At 45.9% G+C, this 23,145-nt stretch overlaps 1 protein-coding gene across 5 annotated transcripts in view; it reads left to right on the top strand.

The window, feature by feature from the left end:
• The window catches only part of FAM13A (family with sequence similarity 13 member A), a 131,853-nt gene that overhangs the window by 36,670 nt on the left and 72,038 nt on the right, over positions 1-23,145 (top strand). For all 5 annotated transcript variants that reach the window (XM_035113462.3, XM_088660516.1, XM_035113460.3 and 2 more), the window contains one exon: positions 9,214-9,383. In XM_035113462.3, coding sequence (XP_034969353.3) covers positions 9,214-9,383 — 170 coding nt within the window. The remainder of the gene's footprint in view (positions 1-9,213; positions 9,384-23,145) is intronic.

Raw genomic sequence — 23,145 nt, forward strand, 5'->3', positions numbered from 1 at the left:
AAGGTTCATTGTGACAACAGACTCATTGCATGTCTAGGAACAGCAAATGCACACTGAGTTGCAATTTAGTTTATGATGCAACGTGAGCCTATGTCAATTCTACTTGCCATAATGCAATATAAAAATAAATCTTTAGTGGACTTAAGTGTCAAGTTGTGATGCAGTGCATGAACTGTAAGGAGTTTGTCCTCACTGACCATTCTTAGAGCCGTTAAAAACAGCAAACTAGAGTTCAGTCGTTTCGTTGATGGATGAGTTGATCAACCCAATATGCTACCTGTAATTTAATTAGGCAGCAGGTCTTTGAAAGGAGTACAGCTTCAAATGGAAAGCACCAAAAATAGGCATTGTATCTTAAGTAAAACCAAACAAGAAATGTCCCTTCTAAGGGGGTCTCCAGACTGCCACTGCTTTGTGCATGCCAGAATGTTAGGTTTGCAGAATTAAAGTGGACCAAATTGGACTTTTTATGGTTTGGGAAGTGAAGAGGAAATGCATTGCAAAGTGTGGGGTGAATAAGTGGAAAGATGCATAAACATCTTTCAAGGATGGTTGCTCATTATCATATGACCACCCTGTAAACAATCCCAAGCAAATGCTCAGTTAAGGTGGGATATAATCTAGTCTCAGCATAAGCTTTGTGCAAGCAAATTAGTATTCTGCCTTAGTCAGACCATACCTGGACTACTGTGTCCAGTTCTGGGTGCCACAGTTTTAGAAGGATGTGAACATGAGCAGAGGAAAACAAACAAGATGATCAGGGTTCTGGAAACCATGCCTTACGAGGAACGGTTGAAGGAGCTGGGTATGATAGCCATCTTCAAATATCTCAAGGATTGTCCCATGGAAGAGGAAACAAGCTTGTTTTCTGCTGTTCCAGCGAGTAGGACTCAAACCAATGGCTTAAGAAAAAAATTCCTTCAGTAGCACCTTAAAGACCAACTAAGTTTATATTTTGGTATGAGCTTTCGTGTGCATGCACACTTCTTCAGAAGGTTTCGTGTGCATGCACACGAAAGCTCATACCAAAATATAAACTTAGTTGGTCTTTAAGGTGCTACTGAAGGAATTTTTTTATTTTGCTTCGACTCAGACCAACACGGCTACCTACCTGTAACAATGGCTTAAGGTTACAAGCAAGGAGATTCTGACTAAACACCAGGAAGAACTTTTCGACAGTAAGAGCTTTTCAACAGTGGAACACTCTCCCTCTGGAGGTTGTGGACTCTCCTTCCTTGGAGGTTTTTAAGCAGAGGTTGGATGGCCCTCTGTCACAGATGCTTTAGTTGAGATACCTGCATTGCAGGGGGTTGGACTTGATGGCCCTCAGCGTCCTTTCCAACACTATGATTCTAGGATGACTACTCAATAAATGCTCTGGGAGAGCACATGCTTTGCATGGTCCCCGTTTCAATTCCTGGCATCATCCACTAAAATGGGTGGGGAAACCTGTGGCCCTCTGTTGTTAGCAGATTACAATTTCCGTTCTTCCCATTGAGTGCGGCCAATAGTCAGTGATGAGTGGTAGTCCAGAGGGCGCCAAGTTCCCTACGCTGAGCTAGGATCAGGGGAAAACCAAAACTTGGTGTCAGTTCGTAGTTATCTGGAGTGAGTAAAACTGCAAGCCTGGGTTTGTGGATTACAGTAAACCAAACATGGCTTGGCTCTGGGTGTTAAGGCAGCAGCAGGAGTTGGAAAGAGCCGAGCGGCCATAATTTTCTAACTGTGCACCAGCATGCTTGCTCACGTACGCTAAGCCTAATTTGGCTTAGTGTTGGCCAATGAACTGACCAAGATTTATTTAACTGGCACACAGTCTTAGTTAAGTCATTTCTTGGATATGAGAATTCTCCTATTACAGGCATTTCCCTTCTTTTTAGGGTACTTTCAGAAGGGCAGCCTCGTTTGGATGTGCTTGTATGAAAGTGCGCATGCATGCCTGTGGGGGAGATCGTGACCTTGGGCTCGAGTAAATCATGCTCATCAAGTTTCCCCTTTATATTTGCTCTTGCTGTCTTGGAAGTTGCTCATCATCGAGCAACTAAAACAGGCACCCCCAAACTGCGGCCCTCCAGATGTTTTGGCCTACAACTCCCATGATCCCTAGCTAACAGGACCAGTGGTCGGGGAAGATGGGAGTTGTAGTCCAAAACATCTGGAGGGCCGAAGTCTGGGGCTGCCTGAACTAAAATGACACAAACAGAGAAGAAAACTTTTCCATTAACCTTGAGAAGGACCATGATGGATAAGCAACCAAAGACCTATTTTTTTTAAACAGCGTTACCTTTGCTAACCATTAAAGATTGCTTGTTTGTATTTGAAATAGATTGCCTAGCAGTAATATTTAGGAACACAAACCTCACCTGTCCCAGAATTGTTCATGTGTGAAAGTTTGATGACCTGTTGAGATTGAGGCAGGAGTGTGTGTGTGTGTGTGTGTGTGTGTATACATAAAAACACACACACACACACACACACACACACACACACACACTTCTGTAAGCTTCATTGCCTGTAATAAAAAAAAACCCTTTGGCTATCACTTTCTTCAGTGAACTAAATACATAGCCGCTTTTTGTTTAGGCTAGAGTCAATGTTAATAAAGCAAATGAACTCCGCCAATCTCCAGCTTTTCTGATGAATCTTTCATAATTTTCCCCAGCACAGGAACAGATACATGGAAGTTCAGGGTTGCAGCTGATGCTGTGTGCCAGTGAATGGGACTGAAAGGGGCAGTGGAATCTCAAATCCTCTCCAAGAGCAGTTTACTTATCATACCAGTATAAATTATGCCTCATTTGTGCAATGTTATGCTTTGTCTAGTTGTTACTAGGAAGGGCAAGGATCACAGGAAATCTTAACCTGCCTGCTCTCTGGCACCCGAGATTTCAACATGAATTGCCCACTCGGCTTCAAGTTTAAATTCACAACCATGAAGGCCGGAATCTTGCCGATATTTTAATTTTTTGAAGCAAAATGTAAAAAGTAAAGCCATAAATCTTAGAATGTTAAATTATATTCCCATACTTGAACCCATGTGCCCTGTGCTCTAACCAGACCCCAGACCTGCTTGGCTTCAACAAGGCTTGTTGATAGTCTCTCGTGTGTGTGTGTGTGTGTGTGTGTGTGTGTGTGTGTGTGTGTAGTGATTGCACCAAAATATCTTGAAAAGCACTGCTCTCAAAGCTGCTCTGTCACATTGAGATTTTTCCTTTGTACTCTTCTCTTTGGACATTGTAAGAATTGGCACTTTAACAGCATGGGACCCCTTTTGCTCTCCCAGGAGGGCTCTTAAAAATACTGTAAGGTAAAACTAGCTTAGAAACGGCAAGGGGTTTTTGCCAAGTAACAAAACCCTGGCTAATCGTTGCTGTTTTGGAAACCAGCAGGGAGTAGGAGTGGACAGGGTGAGAGTAACGGATTCACAGAAGTGGAATGGGCTGTCAGTCTGGACTCCCGCGCAACATGCACAAAAGTATTTGACTACCAAAGTCTTGTGCAAACATGAATCTGCCATTGTCAATAACGGAGCAAATCACATAAAGGTTACTGTCGAATAGTGTCTGCGTAAAGCCGCCTTTTATGTTCTCAGATGAGTCCTGTATACTTTCAAGCTTTTATTACAACGTATAAATGGGAGGCGTTTAATATGCTGGCTACGGTTGTGTGACTGTTTGCTTCCAAATACTTTTAATAGCATACTGTCAAAATACACGGCTTTCTCCTTTCATCTCAGCTCTGCAGAAAAGAAAGCAATTATTTAATCTCTTTAATACTTTGAATTGCATCTTCCTCATAATTCCCCTTATTTTGTAACAATTCCCGTTCTTTGCTTAAGCTCAGATTGCAGTCATTCCAATGACGTTATTCGTTGATTTTTCCTGGTTGGAGAGACTAGGGAGGTGAGGGGACTTAGCAAAAGGTGGTCCAGTGAGTTACACCAGTAGTTTTTATCTTGGCTTTCCCCTGTATGCAAAGACAGACTGGTGGATTGAGCAGATGAGGCCAAGAGTGGGTCCAATGGTCAAGAAGGCGATTCCTGCACATGCTGTAGAGGGAAGTGAGGGGCAGATGGGGCTCATCAACCTGGAAAGGTAGCCCCTCTAGGAGAATGAAAACTCTGATCCTAAACCTCCATTGCCTTGACAGGTATCTTCAGGAAACGTAAAGGCTAAGGAGTAAATCTGGAGTAGAGTCCCTAAGGCATTTGGGTGGCACCTTCCAGCAGCCAAGCTGGTGCCAAAGGTATTGCTCTGCTTTCCTTTGGACTACATCAGCATGGCCGAGAAGGGGGTCCTGTCATCTGGGCAGCCCAGGACCTCCATACACACTGCCCAGGCTTACACCCTGGGGAGGTCACTTCAATGCAGCTAACACAGTGGTTAGACTTCACCCCTGGAGGCGCACTCTATTGTCTTTCGAGACAGGCAGATGACAACAACAACAACAACAACAACAACAACAACAACAACAACAACAACAACAACAACTGAAGGCCTTGCTTGAGAAATCCGAAACCCACACTTGGGGACATAGGAAGCTTCCTTATGCCAGGTCACCCAGCCTAGCGTTGCCAGCTCTAACTTAGCAGCAACTCCCCTGGATCTCAGGCAGAAAGAATATTTCCCATCACCTGGTACCTGGGCCTTTGAAACTGGAGGTGCCAGGAATTCAATTGAATCTGCGGCTTCCTGCTGGTTGAGAATGTGTAGGAAATGGAAGACCCATGAGAACCCTGGCGGAGGTACACCATCATGAGAATTAAGCCAGAAGCAGTGATAGATTTCAAGGCAAGGCAGGTCACTTGGGTAGGCTAGGAGGAACCTGTGAACTTCCGGATGATGTTGGACTCCCATCCATCTAAGTCAACGGCCAGTAATCAAGGATGATGGGAATCGCAGTTCAACAACATCTCCCTGTCCCTGGACTAGACTATCTACTTCAGGGGCGGGGGAACTTTTCCAGCCTGAGGGCCACATTCCCTTCTAGGAGATCTGCCAGGGGCCGCATGCCACCAGCGGCGAGTGAGATCGGAAGCAAAAGTGGGCAGAGCACCAAGTATTAAATTTACCCGGCTACAGTAGACTTGTTTCTACACAGACTCTCATGTCTATCCTACATCCAGGCAAGGAATACATTATCAGAGTTGAAGGACACGGTCTAGTTGGGGATAAATGCTCAAGGACAGTGCAAAGCAGGGGTGGGAAGGGGTGGGGGCTGTGGAGAGTTTGGAGGGCCAGATTGAGAGACTGTATCTCTCACCCTCATCCACCCCAGCCTGAGGTTTCTCATCCCTGATCTTCTGGGCTTCTTCCAGATTTTAGGAACTCATGGAAGGCCTTCTCGAAAGAGGTACACATGGCACCTTTGTTACATTTTTTTCCAGGAACAGGTGTGGACATTTCTCTCTTGCCATGCATTTTATTTTGTGCAAACCATTGATCTGCATGTTTTTACCTGTGGCCCCATATAATTTCCTTTTATTATATATGTTAGTGTTTTATGCTGTTTACCCAGGAATCTATTGGGCATGGGGCAGAATGCAAATATTTAAAATAAATACACCAATGAGAAATATTTGCATATCTAGTGGCACCGGGCTCGTTCTGAAGAAGGGCGGCAGATTGAAAAAGATTGCCATGGTTGAGTGCTGTGCCCTGCCCCCAACTTTCTAATTTCCAGTCCCTTCCCTTCAATGAAGGGAAGCAGAAGTCAATGGTGTTTATGTGAGCTGTTTTCTGCCCTCGAAAGACCTGTTCGCTCCTGCATGATTTATCGCGCACTGAGTAACAATGCCAACAATGTCAACTAGGCACCCAAATTCTTTCATTAGGCTGTAATTCTGTGTTGTGGCTGTTAAGTTTCAGAATACCATAAATGGAGAGGGACAAGCTTCTCAGGGAAGCATTCTGGCCCATTTGGGTGGACATACATGGACTTGGGCAGAGTCCTCTTTTATTAGGACACTGGCATTAGTTTGGTGAGTAAAGTAAACTACAACTGGACTTTTTTACCCATATTTACACAAGAAACATATTGCTGAGAACAAGTAAGAGCTAAGACCATCCCTTCACCTCTGTTACTAACTCTTAGGCAAATTCCATGGCTGTTGGCATACATTTTGGTGAAGGAGCGTAAGAATTAGATGCTGGCTTTGATCTGTAAAGCCCCAAACACATTTTTCCACTTATTATGCTGATGATGATCTTTGTAGTCAGCTGATAACTTCCTGTATCTTGACAGTAACTCCAAGTGGCCCACTTTTCCGCCTGGTTCCAGAAGTTTCTCTTGCCTGCTTCCAGAAGCTTCTTGCTCCATTTCTTTGGCCTTCTGTTCCTTCCTTTCAAGTTCCTGTGCAGCCCTTTCACTGATGGACAACAGTGGAATAACGATCCATTATCTAGGATGGACCTCCCTCCCTCTCTCTCTCACTATATATATATATTCAGTGAACTTGCACAGCCTCCAATGTCTTTTGGCTCCTATTTGTGTTTGCAGGGCTCTTGTGAAAGCAGGCGAGACAGTGAGAATTTCCTGGAAGCCACCCAGCGACTGGGGCAGTAATGGGTGTGGCGGGTTTGGGCTCATATATCTTAGCTGCTGCCCAAAATATCTCCTTGGGGGCCCGCTAATGGGCAAGGGATTACTTAGGTTCAATTTGTTGAATTTCCCTGTTCTTCCCAAAACGGTCTATAAATTAACAACACCTTGGCTGGAGCGATGCCCCAAAAGCTTGGGGGAGCTTCATAATGCAGCGTTGGATGATAAACCCTGGATCGTTTAAAATGTCAGCTGTGCCAAGGGGGGGGGGATTGGAGAGGCAGAGCTTTTAACTCACTTGGCACCATCGCAATAAGTTTTATGTAGCGTGGGGTTGCCATCTTGGTAGACTGGGAGGTGTAAGAAAGGACCACAGCTCAGCAGTAGAGCATTTGCTTTGCATGAAGAAAGTCCCGGGTTCCATTGCTTTGCATGGAAACAGCCTCCCCACTCTCTTCAAAGGAGCCGAGAGCAGAAGCGGAGCGTATGCCCATGCTGCCCAGGGCAGGCGTGCTCCCGAGGGGGTGGCGGCGTGGAGGGTGCCCTCCCAGGTGCGGGATAGCCGCTCGGGGGCCCGGAGCAGCACGTGCGCCCTGCAGCTGGGGGCAGAGCAAGCCGCTCATAGGGGTGGAGCGAGCCACCCATGGCGGACATTTGGCACGCCACACACCCGTGACTCCCAAGCCTCCCCCAAGCTGTCAAAATGAAGGGGGAAGGGAGGAATGCCATCAGCAAAGCAGTGCAGCTCCCCCTCCCTTACCCCGATGGCTCAGGGTAGGCTTGGGAGTTGCGGGCAGGTGGTGCAGCAAATGTCCAAACCCCCCCCCCCCAGTGAGTGCACCCGGGGCAGTCCGCCTCCACCGCCCCCCCCCTTCCCACGCCCCTGGCTGAGAGCCTGCTTGAAAGGACACTTTGCAAAGCTGCAGAGGGGATTTTGACAGCTGGGCTTTCCCCGCCCACCTTTCAGTCATGTGACATCATTATGGCAGTATTGACAGGTGGGTGCTCCCGCCCACCTGTCAAATTCAGCCTGCGATTCGGATCCTGATAAGGATTTGGCGTGTGGATCCTGAGCTAGATCAAGGGTCAGCAAACTTTTTCAGCAGGGGGCCGGTCCACTGTCCCTCAGATCTTGTGGGGGCCCAGATTGTATTTTGAAGGGGGGGATGAACAAATTTCTATGCCCCACAAATAGCCCAGAGATGCATTTTAAATAAAAGGACACGTTCTACTCATGTAAAAACACGCTGATTCCCGCGTGCCGGATTTAGAAGGTGATTGGGCCAGATCCGACCCCCGAGCCTTAGTTTGCCTACCCATGAGCTAGATCAGGCACCCCCAAACTTCAGCCCTCCAGATGTTTTGGACTACAATCCCCATCATCCCTGACCACTTGTCCTGTTCAGCTAGGGATCATGGGAGTTGTAGGCCAAAACATCTGGAGGGCTGCAGTTTGGGGATGCCTGAGCTAGATGAACCAAGGGTCTGAAAGCTTGGTGGGTGGACAGAATAAGGTCACGTGTTTGTGCCTCTGTGGCCTCCTCTGGTGGATAGACGGGTCTTGATAAAGAACTCATCTCTAGCGGTCACCCAGGGAGCAGTTCAAGCTGGGACAGCCACTCAACTTACATAAACCTTTATGGAAGCAGAGGGGGTAACTTGAGCAGCCATTGCTCCATCAAGAAGCAACAGCAGCTTAGAGAAATCTCTCACTTTGCTGTTAGCATCTGCCAAGAGAGTCCATTACTTTCCCCCCATGACTGTGGGAAAGTGTGAGGGCCCCCTCCAGACGTTATTTTTTTAAATTGAGTATTTGTGATGGATTGTGTCCATGATGTTCTTGGGGTGGTTAAACACAGTCCTGCTTTGAACACTGTTTGTGCCTGCAAAACGTTTCCCGTAATTTCCCTGTGCCAACTTCTGTCATCCTCCCATGTCCTGCATATTTGCTTTATTGCTGGTGAAGCTGTTCTAACACTTCCTCTTGCGTAACGGTAGGTGTTACATAAGCAGAAGGAGGAGATGTAAACATACGAGTTACATAAAGATACGGCCTAAATGTGCAAATTAAATAAGAGAGTCACAGACATCAAATGGTTTTGATGGTTTTACTTGTTACGGTGCCATAAATATAGCTGAGTTGCCGTTACTGAGCTATTCAGCGCCCCTGCCGACATAATGTACATAATTGCTTAAACCACTAATTGTATGCCATTATTTCTGCCGCGGCAGTCTGAGCTCCACGTAGCTTATGAACTACACAGTCATCATCATATTTTCAAAAACCACCTCATGATTTGGGTAAGATTATTGTGAGGCAATAATCGAAAGGGAACACACAAAAAGCTTTAATAGCGCCTGTTGTGAGTCTTCTGTACATTCCCAGCTTTATTTTAATTTTTTACGCTTTGCTTCAATGGGCTGTGAGGTTCCTGTTGGGCTCTCATCACTACAGATTTGTGCTTTTTTGGCCATTGCCTTACAGCAGGAGGTTGGGTTTTTCATTCATTGGGTACGGGGGTGGAAATGCTGACTCATCATTTGCTGTGAATTCATGGCATTGTATCATTTTATTTTATTTTTTAACAAACCAACCCTGCTGCAAATGAGCTGGGAAGATTTCTCTGCGCCTTACCCATGTTTTTTTTTCCCCCTTTTACTTTGTTTCTCTAGGTTGCAAAGTACAAGCAAGAAGGATCTTCTCCAGCATGCTTGGTGCCGCAGCCAAGACTGTCAGATGGAATTCCCTGCGTTAGGGTCCATTTAACGGACAGCTTACGCTCGGAGGAGATGGATTTAGCTGACGAAATCTCCTTTATAAGCAGTGCTGCATTCTTCACCAGGTTAGTGTTCCTCCTTTCTCCTTCATATACAATGTGTAGCTTGCGAATTCACCGTTTCAGACCATTGGTTTGCTTGCTGGGTGCACAAAGCAGATTTTACAGCATTGCAGCAGAGCCTGTGAACACTGGGGAAAATTTTAAGCATTGAGCAACTAGCTTCGTCCGCATTAAATCAGGCCTCTGCTGTGTTTAATCCTATTGGAAAAAAGGATGCTGTGCTTACATGCATGCCTAAAACTCTGGAATGCTAACGGGAGGCTGGGAGAAAGATGCCCTGAAGATGGCTGTCTTCAAAGTTAATAGGTTTGGTAGGAGAGTGAGATGCACTCTAAAAGCCATTTCTGCGACTAATTAGATTTAAGTGTGTGTGTTTTTAAAATAAAAGGCAGCCCTTTTCAGGGCTTCTGTTTGCAAAGAAGCAAGGCTAGCTTAAAAGAATGCTTCTGTTTCTTAGACGTCATTCTCATGAAACAAAACTGGGTTGGAGCTCACTTGTTTTCCCGATTTGTTACGGTACTTTTAATGCTAGCCTGAAAATGTTGCTGTTTTCTAACCATTGCTGGCCAGCCTTGGATTCAGTAGCTCAAACAATGCCCTGTGTTGGAAGTGGCCTCCTATGTCCACCAAGAGGGGCAGTACCATATAGCCCTATAAATCCCATAATGCAAAGTGCCCAGCCCTTCTCTGAAGGGATGGGTGTGCGAGGAGTTGGTAGGTGCAAGAAGCTAAAGAGACAGGGAAAGTCTAAATCAGAATGCTATTCGGGAAGCGACCCTGGCCTGACCTGGAAGCATTTATAGCTAGGCTGAATCAAGGAGAACCAATGGGTTGCTTGGGGTTGGAGACAGAAGAGGATAGGATAGCCCTTTTCTCCCACTGCTTGGTAGCCTTGAGGGGCTTGCATGAGGAGCAGCAGCCTAAGGGCTAGATGGTTCCTGGTTCAAATGCTAGCAGTCCCTGATGCCCTCACAGTAATTCACCCATACAGCAGGCTTGGCCATTAGGTACAGCAGGAGTGGGGAACCTCAGGCCTGAAGGCCAAATTCTGCCCTCCGGGGCTCTCCACCTGGCCACAGGCACCTTCCCCAGGCCACGCCTTCTCCCTAGCTCAACTTTATGCCCTCCTTGAATGTCACTACATGGCGGGGATAGGGGCCTTGATCTCCAGAAATTGTGTGGAAAAGCTAGCCTACTCTACAAAGGAAAAATGGGCACCCATTGCATTGTCCTCCTTGGCCTCTGACCAGCCTCTAAGCATGTTCCCCCGGAAGGTTGGCCAGAGGGGAATGCAGCCCACAGTTGTTGTTGCTTTGTTTTAGAAAAGTTTTTTTCCGCCCCTGAGGTAGAATGAGGCGGCTGCCTGAGATGGGCGGTGGGGGAGAGCAGCAAACTGTTGGAGGTGTGGCCCCATCAGCTTTATTTATCATGCAATTTTAAAGTCATGGCTTCCCCAAAGAATCCTGGGAACCGTAGTTTAAGGGTGTTGAGAGTTGTTGTTTAGTTGTTTAGTCGTGTCCGACTCTTCGTGACCCCATGGACCAGAGCACGCCAAGCACTCCTGTCTTCCACTGCCTCCCGCAGTTTGGTCAAACTCATGTTCGTAGCTTCGAGAACACTGTCCAACCATCTCGTCCTCTGTCGTCCCCTTCTCCTAGTGCCCTCAATCTTTCCCAACATCAGGGTCTTTTCCAAGGATTCTTCTCTTCTCATGAGGTGGCCAAAGTATTGGAGCCTCAGCTTCACGATCTGAGAGTTGTTAAGAGACCCCTATTCCCCTCACAGAGCTACAGTTCCCAGAGTTCCCTGGGAAGGGAGAATTATTGTTAAATCATTCTTGTATATGTCTGGTGTGAATATGGCCTCAAGCAGGCAACTTCTTCATTTGCATTTTCATGTGTGTTTGGGCTAACACAGAGATGCAATTCAGGAATCTCAGGACAGGAATAAGTAGGAATCAGTTTTCAAGCCACCACCCCCCAACCCGGTTCAAAGTAGCTGCCACCTTGAAATAAATATCTCAGAATATTTCAGAAGATCTCAAAGCCATGCAAGAATTCCCTATAGCAATTCCAGGAGCGACTTCCTTGATTTCTCAATTTTGTTTTGCTTTGAACTGTGTTTGCTTTGAGCTATTTTGCTTTGCTTTGAACAGTCAATTTTGTTTTGCTTTGAACAGACTATTTTTCTTTATTTTTTTTAAAAGAGATTGCCCTGGGAGTAACACTTGACCAGGCCAGAAGCTACTCCCGTTGCTTATTTGACTTCTGTGAGGCTAGAAGGGAAAGTCTGGAAATGGGGAAATGGATCTGTTGAATGCCTAAAGTGTCAGCCCTTTGTAGTATCCAGATCAATCCACCTGTTGTGGCATTGCTTCTGCCTTCCACCCTCGTTCTGTGCTGCGATGCACCAGGGCAAAGCATTGGAGAGAACCCAAGACTGTTGACAGGGTTCAGCACCGTGAATTGCAGACTCCCAGTGGACAGCTCCCTTCCCCTGCCCGCTCCATGCTCTTTAATACCAGCCTCTGCACCTGTCTTCCTCCAAGTAAGAGTTTTTCCTGTGTAGTTGGCTGGGTTTTTTTTAACTCTAAGAAAGGATGTATTCATGAATTTGCTGAGAAAGGCAGAACCTTTCTTATCCCAGATAAGCATTCCCCTTGGTCTGTTTTCCTATCCATCCCCCAGCTAACCATCAACTCTTCTGCCCTCATTCCTGCTGCTTGTTTCGTTTGTTGTCTCTTGGCTAGACTAGGCACTTTGTCCCAGGTGAAGCTGAGGTGAAGGCACCCTGTGTGTGGATTATGAGAGGAATGTGGACACCGTTCAGGTTTTTTCTTGTCCGTGGCCGTCATGGGACTCTGAGGTGCCATTGGCAAACATATATGTTTACTTATTTGGAGTACTGTAATCCATTTTATTGTTTCGCCCAAGCATGGGGAATCTGCAGCTTGAGGACCTAATATGCTCCATGGGGGAGCCTGGAGGGAGAGAAGGAAGGTGAGGGTGGGGAAAGCTGGGGCAAAGTTGATGGCATGAAGAAAAGAGCAGGAGTTGACTTCTTAGCGCTTAGGGCCCTCGTATTTACGGGACCGCCTCTCCTGGCATGCCCCGCAGAGAACCTTAAGGTCCATGAATAACAATAGTTTAGAGGTCCCTGGCCCTAAGGAAGTCAGACTATCCTCCACCAGGGCCAGAGCCTTTTCAGTGATGGCTCCGACCTGGTGGAATGCTCTGTCCCATGAGACTAGGGCAGGGGTCCCCAGACTTACTGGGCTTTGGGCCGGTTCCCACCGCGCCGATGGCACGGCGGGCTGGCAGGCGGGGGAGTGCGTGCCTGTGCACATACGCACGGGCGCTTACCGGCGCGGCGGCGTGCTTCCAGGTCGGAAAAAGCGCCGGAAATCGTTTGTGCGCATGCGTATGGGCCTCCCCCGACCCGGAAGTGCACCAGAAATGACCTCTTCTGGGTCGGGAGAGGCCCATACGCATGTGCACAAAGGATTTTCGGCACTTTTTTCCAACCTGAAAGAGCGCCGCCGCGCTGCGCGCTGTAAGAGCGGGCGGCGGCGAGTGGCGGGGGTCATCGCGGGCCGGATTGGGAGGCCAATTGGGCCGCATCCGGCCCCCGGGCCGTAGTTTGGGGACCCTGGACTAGGGCCCTGCAAGATTTAACCTCCTTCCGCCAGGCCTGTAAGACAGAGCTATTCCTCCTGGCCTTTAATTTGAACTCAGCCTGATCTTTTATTTCCCTTCTCTTCCCCTCTCCCCCTTTTTTTATGAAGATTACCCATTCTGGGACCCCACAGCTAATTCTCCCCTGGCCTCCTCGCTGGCCCAAGTAGATCTAATTTAGGCAGCTAGCCCTGGTGACTATCTAATGTTTATTGGATGGATTTTCCCCAAATTGATTCTTGAACTTGAATTTTATTGTTATTCATGCTTTTATACTGTATTTTATGCTGCTTTTATGTTGTATTACAATTAAGTGTTTTAAATTTGTTGTTAGCTGCCCTGAGCCCGGGTTTTTGAACCGGGAAAGGTGGGGTATAAATAAAAAATTATTTATTATTATTATTATTATTGACAAGGAAATGAGGGGCCATGGTTCAGTGGTAGAACATCTGTTTTGCTTGCAGAAGATTCCCAGTATCTCCAGATTGGCTGGGAGAACTCCCTGTCCAAAACAGCTTCTGCCAGCAGGGCATGTCATTTTAGGGAGTGAAACTTAATTTTTGCAAATATCTTCCATGAGGAGTCTTTTAAAAATATGTTTTGCGGTGTGAGGAATTTTTGTTTTTGTAACTGGTAAGTGCGTTTGATGAAGAAGCATGCGAACTGCTTTCGGAAACCCAAAGAATTAAAAATTTCTTTCTGTAAAATATAAAAAATGAAATCAAGAATAGAGAGGAAAAATTCTAGCGTAAAGCCGACATAAACTAACCTGTGGGAAACAACAACAAAGAAAACCAGATATGATGGAGAAGGGTTGGAAGTTTTGTTTATTTGTGGAAATGGAATACATCTTGAGACATGATTTTGGTATGTATGATTTCAGTTTTGAGAATTTGGTTTGATGTATTTTGTTACATATTTTATTTGTTTACATTTGTAAAGACTTGATGTAAATAATTTTTAAATCCTTATTTGAAATAAAGGTATTTTAAAATTAAAAAAAAAATCTCTCTGAAAATGTCAGGCAATGCTAAATAATAATAATAATAATAAATATTAATATATGATATATCTGCAAGTATTTTGCAATCGTTTTAATGATTTCTGTGCAATTTTACGCACATTTTGCTTACCCAGCAAGACTAAACCATATCAATTTAGCCAAAATATATTTTGAATTCTCAAAGTCATTTTTAGCACCCATCATCTTGGGAATTTGAAAGCTGAAAAATCCAACACGCTCTATTCTTCCAGCCAGTGTAGCCAGTACTGAGCTAGATGGACCAATGGCCTGATTTTGTGTATGGCACCTCCCTGTGTCCGCATGAGTGGCCACAATGTCTGTGTTCTGACTCCACTGTCATGAGCAGGCATCCCCAAACTGCGGCCCTCCAGATGTTTTGGCCTACAACTCCCATGATCCCTAGCTAACAGGACCAGTGGTCAGGGATGATGGGGATTGTAGTCCAAAACATCTGGAGGGCTGAATTTTGGGGATGCCTGGCCCCGCGGAGGACCTTAAGGTCCACAAATAATAATATTCTGGAGATCCCGAGTCATAAGATGGCTAGATTGGCCTCTACTAGAGCCAGGGCCTTTTCAGTACTGGCCCCAACCTGGTGGAACGCTCTTTCCCAGGAGACCAGGGTCCTGCGGGATTTGTCTTCTTTCCGCAGGGCCTGCAAAACAGAGCTGTTCCGCCTGGCCTTTGGGTTAGACTCAGCCTGACCCCTGTGTTTTTCTCCTTCATGGCTTGGATTTATGGCCTACTTGAAATGAGGCTGCACTTTAATTTTAATACTGTATTTTAATCTGTATTTTAATTAATTGTTTTTTATGTTTTATTGTAATTCTGTTGGTGTCAGCCGCCCTGAGCCCGGTTTTTGACTGGGGAGGGCGGGGTATAAATAAAAATTTATTATTATTATTATTATTATTATTATTATTATGAGCATTATTCCTCTGAAAACTAGTTGATGGCAACTGCAAGGAGGGAGAGTGCTGCTCTGCTCGGGTCTTGCTTTCAGGCTTCCCCCAGGCACCTGCTTGGCTGCTTTGAGACTGGGATGCTAGACTAGATGGGACCTTTTCCCCTTAAGTGATCAATTCAGAGCTGTGGCAGGACTGACCTGTTGATTGCTCGACAGGTGGCAAATTATAGGGAGAGAGGGGAGATGCATCCTGTCCACTTTGGGCTGCTTCTAGCCTCCCCTATTGCAGGTGTGTTGCTGATATTATCCCTAAACAAATGCAACCCTCTGCTGTGGGCCGGAAGGATTCCCCAACTGCTGGTTTAGCCTTTGCACAACATCAAGAAAAAAATACGAAAATGGAAAGTGGTATACAGTGGTGCCTCGACTTAGGAATTTAATACGTTCCGAAGGCACCTTCGTAGGTCGAAAAAATTGTAAGTCAAAAAGTGTCATTGGAAACGTGATTTCCCATAGGAATGCATTGGAAACGGAAAAATTAGTAAGTCGAAAAAACGCTATCTAAAACCGCTGCATGTCGAGAAATTCGTAAGCGTGCTGCCATTTGCCCCATTCGTAAGTCGAAAAATTCGGTTGTCAAGTCGTTTGTAAGTCGAGGTACCACTGTACCAGCAAATACTAGCTTCAGAAGATGGCTTTTCCTCAGGATCATAATGGAGGCCTCATCTCATCCTGCTAATCATCAGTCTTCCACCACACCAGATCCTTTACTCACATGCATCTGCTTTGCAGGTTTTCTTTACAAAGCCAAAAGCCAAGCTTTTGTGCTGCTGTTGTTTGTTTTTCCAGTTCTGTGCAATGCAGAGTTTCACTGCTATTAGCAGGTATACTGTGCATTCTTTATAAGACAAAGACTCGGTTGTCACTGTCTGTACTTTTCTGCACTTAGTTTCCCTCTGACCTCACTGCTTACAATCCGCCACCCACACACACCCAAACCATGGATATGCATACCTGTAACAATTCAGATATCTGATGAATTGGACTGTTGGTTCATGAAAGCTTTTGCCAGGGTGGCCCAACACATGGTCTGAGAGCCTCAGGTGGCCTTCAAGGCCTTTTTGGCAGCCCTCAGCAACATTTGACACCCCTCCAGCCCTTGTGCTGCCTTTCCAAAGACAGGTAAGTGAGGCGCTGGGCTTTGTAAAGGAGGGATGAGGGCTCTGACAGAGTTCTTCTTCCCAAAGTGTAGTTAGCACTTTGGGAAGGAGAAGGGAGGAATCAAAGTACTCCTGCAGCCCGTCTGGTATGAAAAGTTTGACCGCACTGGTTTATGCCATCATATAATGGTTAGCCTTTAAAGTGCCACAACACTCTTGGAAACTAGCTTCCAGGTCATTGCTGCCAAGTTCCCAGTGGTTGGTGGGGATGTGGGAGTTATTTTATACATGTATTGTTTGTGGTTTTGCATGAACGCCTCAACGTTAAAATGCATTTATGTTTATGCTTTCAAATACGTTGCAAGTCACTTGGAGACGTCTGTGCAACAAGCGATGAATAATAATAATAATAATAATAATAATAATAATAATAATAATTTATTATTATTTATACCCCGCCCATCTGGCCGGGTCTCCCCAGCCACTCTGGGCGGCTTCCAACAAAAGAATAAAACACAATAATCTATTAAACATTAAAAGCCTCCCTGAACAGGGCTGCCTTCAGATGTCTTCTAAAAGTCTGGTAGTTGTTTTCCTTTTTGACATCTGTTGGGAGGGCGTTCTACAGGGCAGGCGCCACCACCGAGAAGGCCCTCTGCCTAGTTCCCTGCAACTTGGCTTCTCGCAACGAGGGAACCACCAGAAGGCCCTTGGTGCTGGACCTCAGTGTCCGGGCAGAATGATGGAGGTGGAGACGCTCCTTCAGGTATACTGGACCGAGGCCATTTAGGGCTTTAAAGGTCAGCACCAACACTTTGAATTGTGCTCGGAAACAAGTCCAATTAATAATAATCCAACCTCAGAGCTGTTGTGTAGAGCTTGCAGTTCTGCTGGAACAGAGTTGAGTGGTAACGGGTGAGAAAGTAAGCAGGTTATTATGATCCTTCAGTGTATTCTGCCAGAGCTTTTGCAATTGCAGCATGCACTGTCCTGGGTATTTGCCAGGGCAAGTACACTGTGTCACCTTGCGGGTATGCCTGGATGTTTCCAGAGTGAAGCTTTGCTTTTGTGCCCCAGCTGTACTTCTCAGCCTCGCTTATATGGCTTTCTGTTCCAATGGTAAAGGGTTTATTGGGTTTGCAGTCCTTTAGCAACGTCATAAACAAGGTGGAGATGTGCGCGTGTGGGTGTATCTTAATTCCTTGGGGTACTGCAACACTCAAACAGTCCTGTCCTTTTCACAGCACAGGGCAATAGGTGCAGTGTTTGAAAATCAGATATATAAGCTAATCACCAACGACACCTTAAACCTAGGCTGTAGTTACCACAGTGGAATGTCTAGGCCCCTTTTTGTTTCTGCAGTGGGGCTTCTTCTTCTTTGTATTATTATTATTATTATTATTATTATTATTATTATTATTATCATTTCTATATCGCTTTATATTTTTTAAAATCTCAAAGCAGCACATTAAAACATCAAATAAAACAATCCTGAATAGAACAAAGTTTCAAGGAAAATATTTCAGAACCTTCTCTAAATGACATTTTGCTTTCCCCATCTTTAATTACCTACTTTTAATCTGCAACCGTAGCAGAACTATACAAGCAAGCAAGCCAGTGTAGTGTAGTGGTTAGGGTGTCTGCCTAGGACCTGGGTGACCTTGGGCCAGTCACAACCTCTTAACCCACCTCGCAGGGTCATTGTAGGGATTAACTGAGGAGGGTTGTGAACCATGTACTCCTTGGAGATACAGGTGGGATACAAATGCAATAAATGAGCTCTAATTAAGAAAGCTGGAGGGGCCGGCCGGATGAAGATGTCAGTCACCATCCTGGCATCCAGAGATCTCCGTGTGGTCGCAATTGGACCTGCGCCAGTCGCAAAACGCGCCTGGCGCCTGGGGGATTTCTAACACAGCATAGGGCACAGCAGTAGGGGCATAAACAGAAGTAGTGGCAGCCATCAGCCATAGGTAAAATGAAATGCAAAGGCATCTTCTGTTTCTACTGAACAGCTTTGCTCCCGTAGGTCGTGCCCTTATTTTGTAGTTAGCAAATTTTGGATCATCTGAACCTTTTCGTATGTTTTGTGGACTCGGTTTTGCACTATAGGGGACAAAAAACCTGGGGGGTGGAGGGGAGGATAACACTACCAGCCGTGTCTCTCCAGTACTGCAGCAGCCAGACACCCAGAGCAGAAAAACAGCAACCTCGAAGCCTATATCACAAGAGCCTTTGTTGCCTGTTCCCTCGAAGAATGTATTTCTCAAAGTTTGGTTACGCAACACCCTTCGCAGTGCCAACATCCCACAATGGGATACAGAATGGGGCTGATTGCATAGGAGGGTGGAGACAAATGTGCTTCTAAAAAATGAAGTGAGTCAGCCTGGAAAAACTAACACAATAAGGGCCTAAAGCATAGGGAGAGATGGCGAGAGAAGCTATCTCCTCAATTAAAGTGGCTCAGGTCACATGATGGTTTTTTATTACTGTATATTCCTGCGTATAAGACTACTTTTTAACCCAGGAAAATCTTCTCAAAAGTCGGGGGTCGTCATATACGCCGGGTCGTATTTCTTATACGGCGAGTATATCCCAAACTCTATATTTTAACTGGAAAAGTTGGGAGTCATCTTATACGCCCAGTCGCCTTATACGCCGGAATATACGGTAACTGGCAGCTTCTCAAGGGAACCTACTTCAGGGAACCTGAAGCCCCCCAGATCCAGTTAGACCACAACTCCCATCGCCTCTGACTATTGACTATACTGGCTGGGGCTGATAAGAGATGGAGCCCCCAAACTTTCTGTAGGGCCACAGGTTGATGGGTGATGGCGACAAGCTTTTCTTTCGGCCTCGATTGACTTTGCCTGGGAGCAGTTCCCAAGTGGAAACAATCCCAGCAGGTCTTTTATTTGCAAATTTAAAAGGCACCGAATCCAAGCCCTGCTTGTCAAGGAACAATCAGGAGAACATTGCAAGGCTAATGATTGTTCCTGGGCATTGGTGACTATTCACACTGGATGGTCATATGTGCTTATTTGAATGCAGGCTTACAAACCTGTTTAAGAATGCCTTGCATAAGAACACAGGATCTTGCATGCTGGATCAGACCAATGGACCCTGTTCCCACAGAAACCTGTAAGCTGGACCTGAGCACAATGGCTCTCTGCCCACCTGTGATTCTTGGCAACTGTGGAGGTAGCAACTGTTTGGGAAGTTCATCATATTTGTCCTGATGAGTGGTGTTATTACTGCAGAATCAAGCAAATAAATGGCTTTTGTTTTTATCTGGAAGCAGGTATTAATCGCAACTTGGAAGTTTCAGTTGTGTCAAAATTCTCCTGTATTAAGTCATCTTCATTGGCTAACACTTTGTTTCTAGGCTTAATTTTACAGTCAGGGTCTGTAATCCAGGGTATCATCAGCATGGTGCCGCTAATGCCAGGCTTGCAGGTTCGAGCCCCATATGGGACAGCTGCATATTCCTGCATTGTAGGAGGCTGGACTAGATGATCCTCAGGGTTCCCTTCCAACTCTACAGTTCTTTGATTCCATCCTCTATGAACCTACCTGAACATGGAGATCTACACTGGAGACACGGTTGCTTGCTCCCCCACAGAGACATGGCGGGTAGATATGAGAGACAGGGCCTTCTCTGTCCTGGCCCCAAAACTGTGGAACGCCTTCCCTGAGAAGGTCTACCTGGCCCCATCTCCTCTATTTCTATTTTAATTATTCCATGGTGATTTAAATAGAAAATTAATTTTTTTTAACTGTAGCTGATCTTCTGTTGGCTGATAAATTTTGTTGTTGTTGCCCTCTTGTTTTCTAAATCTTTTTTTATCACTCCTTTAAAAAAAGCCAGCCTCTCTGGCTATCTTTTAGATGGGAAAGTGGAACAGAAGCAATTGGAAATTAATGAATTGGTGTTGCAGGGCTTTGCAGAAACGTTTCTTTAATGTCAGGGTTGTGGGTTCGAGACCCACATTGGGCAAAATATTCCTGCATTGCAGGGGGTTGGACTAGATGACCCTCGTGGTCCCTTTCCTGCTCTACAATTCTCTGATTTTCTGATGCACTGCTTGTGTTCCAGATACAATTTCTCAGACATCTCCCATTATGGGGAAAGAGACTCAAAAGAGTCGAGGTCACCAGTTCTGAATAGACATCATTATCTACGTTATCTCAGTCTTGGTTCTGCCACAGCTACAAATGATTTTGAGTACTATGTGCAGCCCGCCTTCCGCCTTTGCCGAAGGAGTTCACCTAAGGATCCCCATGACGCGGCAGAAATATTTTTTAATCAAGGCAGAGACCGAGTTAGAGAGATTGTACTTGTGTCTACAATTTGAACAATTCCATCAGTGGGCCTCAGGGCCTGGGGCGAAGCAGCTTTTTCCTTTTATTGGTTTCTAAGAGACTTGGAGATTGAAAAGTGAGCGATGGAGGCCATGGTCACCATTGGCCCTCACTGAAACACATCTTAAAATCTCTCTGAAGGGAGTCCAATCCATTGGTCGCCCATTGGCACCCATGGGTGGATATGCACCCACAGAAGCCATCCACAGCACCCAAAGGGGCCCCATCCACCCCATGCTGAAATTACACTTGAAGGAAGCACTCTGTTGTGGCAAATGGTACGATTTTCCAAGCTTTGTTGCAGTGTGAACGGGGGAAATTGGAGGGCTCAGTTATTCCCTTCCCAGCTGCGACTACCCCTTGTTGAAAGCGCCATTTTGAAAACACTGGCTTAAGGCTTCAAAGACGCGTTCTGGGCTAGGTTTATTTGAAGTCTGACTAAATCAGCTGGAGCACCGCCAAAACTTGTGATGCGCTCCTCTGTACCCTTTTGAATACAGGCTAGAGAAGCAGCCACCTCTGTGTAGAAATGCCATAGCGCCATTTCTTGCTCATAGCAGCTTCTTCTCTGTGGCCAAAAGCCAGGCAGGGTCAAGCAACTCCCAGTTCCAAGAAAACAGTATTTATAGCCCGTTTCAGGTTTAAAGAGTGCCTCGCATAGGCCCAGTTCCCCTGGCACGCTAAACTAAACCTTGGCTCTCCCTCAGCTGCTTTGCTCCTCCCTGGTCCACAGTGTTCTGGGCCAAGCCAAGGTTTGGTTTGGCTTAACATGTCATCAGGGGGCGGTAGCTATGCTAAGACCGTGTAATGAGCGTGTGGCTGAGATAAAACTTCATGTCTTGGCTGCCCTGGGCAGCAAAAAAACAAAGAGCTGAAAGTACACTGTACCAGTGACCATGTGTGTCGACATAAATAATTTGAGACCAGGTAGACCTATGACTTGTCCAGTCATAGGTCCAGCTGTGAGAGCCTTCTGGTGGTTCTGCGAGAGGTGAAGCTACAGGGAACCAGGCAGAGGGCCTTCTCGGTAGTGGCGCCCGCCCTGTGGAACGCCCTCCCATCAGATGTCAAGGAAATAACCAACTATCAATGACTTTTAGAAGACACCTGAAGGTAGCCCTGTTCAGGGAAGTTTTTAATGTTTGATGTTTTATCATTTTTATTATGTTCTGTTGGGAGAAGGGACGTGGGTGGCGCTGTGGTCTAAACCACTGAGCCGCTTGGGCTTGCCAATCAGAAGGTTGGCGGGTTGAATCCGTGCAACTGGGTGAGCTCCCGTTGCTCTGTCCTAGCTTCTGCCAACACAGCAGTTCGAAAGCACACCAGTGCAAGTAGATAAATTGTTGCAGCTGCGGCAGGAAGATAAATGGCGTTTCTGTGCGCTCTGGCTTTCGTCATGGTGTTCCGTTGTGCCAGTAGTGGTTTAGTCATGCTGGCCACATGACCCGGGAAAGCTGTTTGTGGACAAACAGCGGCTCTCTCAGCCTGAAAAGCGAGATGAGCACCACACCCCATAGTTGCCTTTGGATATTCTGTTATTTATAGCTAAAATTATTATTTATTATTTATTATTATTATTATTATTATTATTATTATTATTATTATTATTATTGCTATTATTATAACTTGCATATGTCTGGGTCCTTAAAAATAAATACATTTAGGACTCCAGGGTGGGGAGTGTGCTCCCCCCAAAAAACCACCTGATGAGTATTGACACACACACAATTAAATATATATATTTATGTTTGCATTCTGTCCTTTTTTTGTGCTATAATCTATTTATATCACCCCCAAGGCTGCATGTGACAATACAAGGGGAAATGGAATCTGAAGTGTCCTTGTGTGTTGAGACAGTCCCAGAAAGTGCCCAGCAAACTGTTACATATGCTGTTCCTGACAGATTGAATGACAGTTTTTAATAACTTGATATGTTCCCGGAAAGCCCTTTGAGAAGCTTGCTGCCAGGCCTCCTCCGAGGAGCCAAGAAATAGTCAGCTAGGCCAGCGTGCGGCAAAATTAACACGTTTTGATGCTGGGTGTGTCAACTCCCGTAAAGGCCAGTTGCTGACCAGCAATGTATTCTCGCCCAGCACCACCCAAGACACACACAGGTTCCAGGGGAGCCTATGCAAACAGCTATTTATTGGCCGCACTCCTTAAAATTTGAGCTGCAGCTGGCTAGTCGTACACGTTGCCCTTCTCTCAAATGACTGACAGCAGAATTACATAATCTGGAGGACTGAGATGTTCACATAATTGTAGGTATCTCGTCTTTACACATGAGTGCAAAGAATGAGTCAGTGAAACGAAGCTACAGCTTTTCAGCTTGTCTCCTGAGGCAGCTGTAAATAGGCTCTTGGTGGAAGGAAAAGCTTCGAATTGTAATAGCTGCAAATTGCTTGGAAACCACCAAAGTCGCATTCATAGTAGGGCTGGGTGATACCTGGATTTCAACATCTTGATATTACCACTAGCTAAACATCGGTGATACACTGATATATTAAGATGTCTGACATAAGGATGGAGCTATGCAGGGGCGTAGGAAGATAGGGGTGGTGTGGGTGGGCCGCCCTGAGCGGCTCCTTACCTTCCAAGTCCCGGACTGCAGAATCCGGGACTGGCAGCCATGTGACAC

The sequence above is a fragment of the Zootoca vivipara genome, chromosome Z1, assembly GCF_965207765.1.
Source record: "Zootoca vivipara chromosome Z1, rZooViv2.hap1.1, whole genome shotgun sequence".
NCBI classification, from domain to species: Eukaryota; Metazoa; Chordata; class Lepidosauria; order Squamata; family Lacertidae; genus Zootoca; species Zootoca vivipara.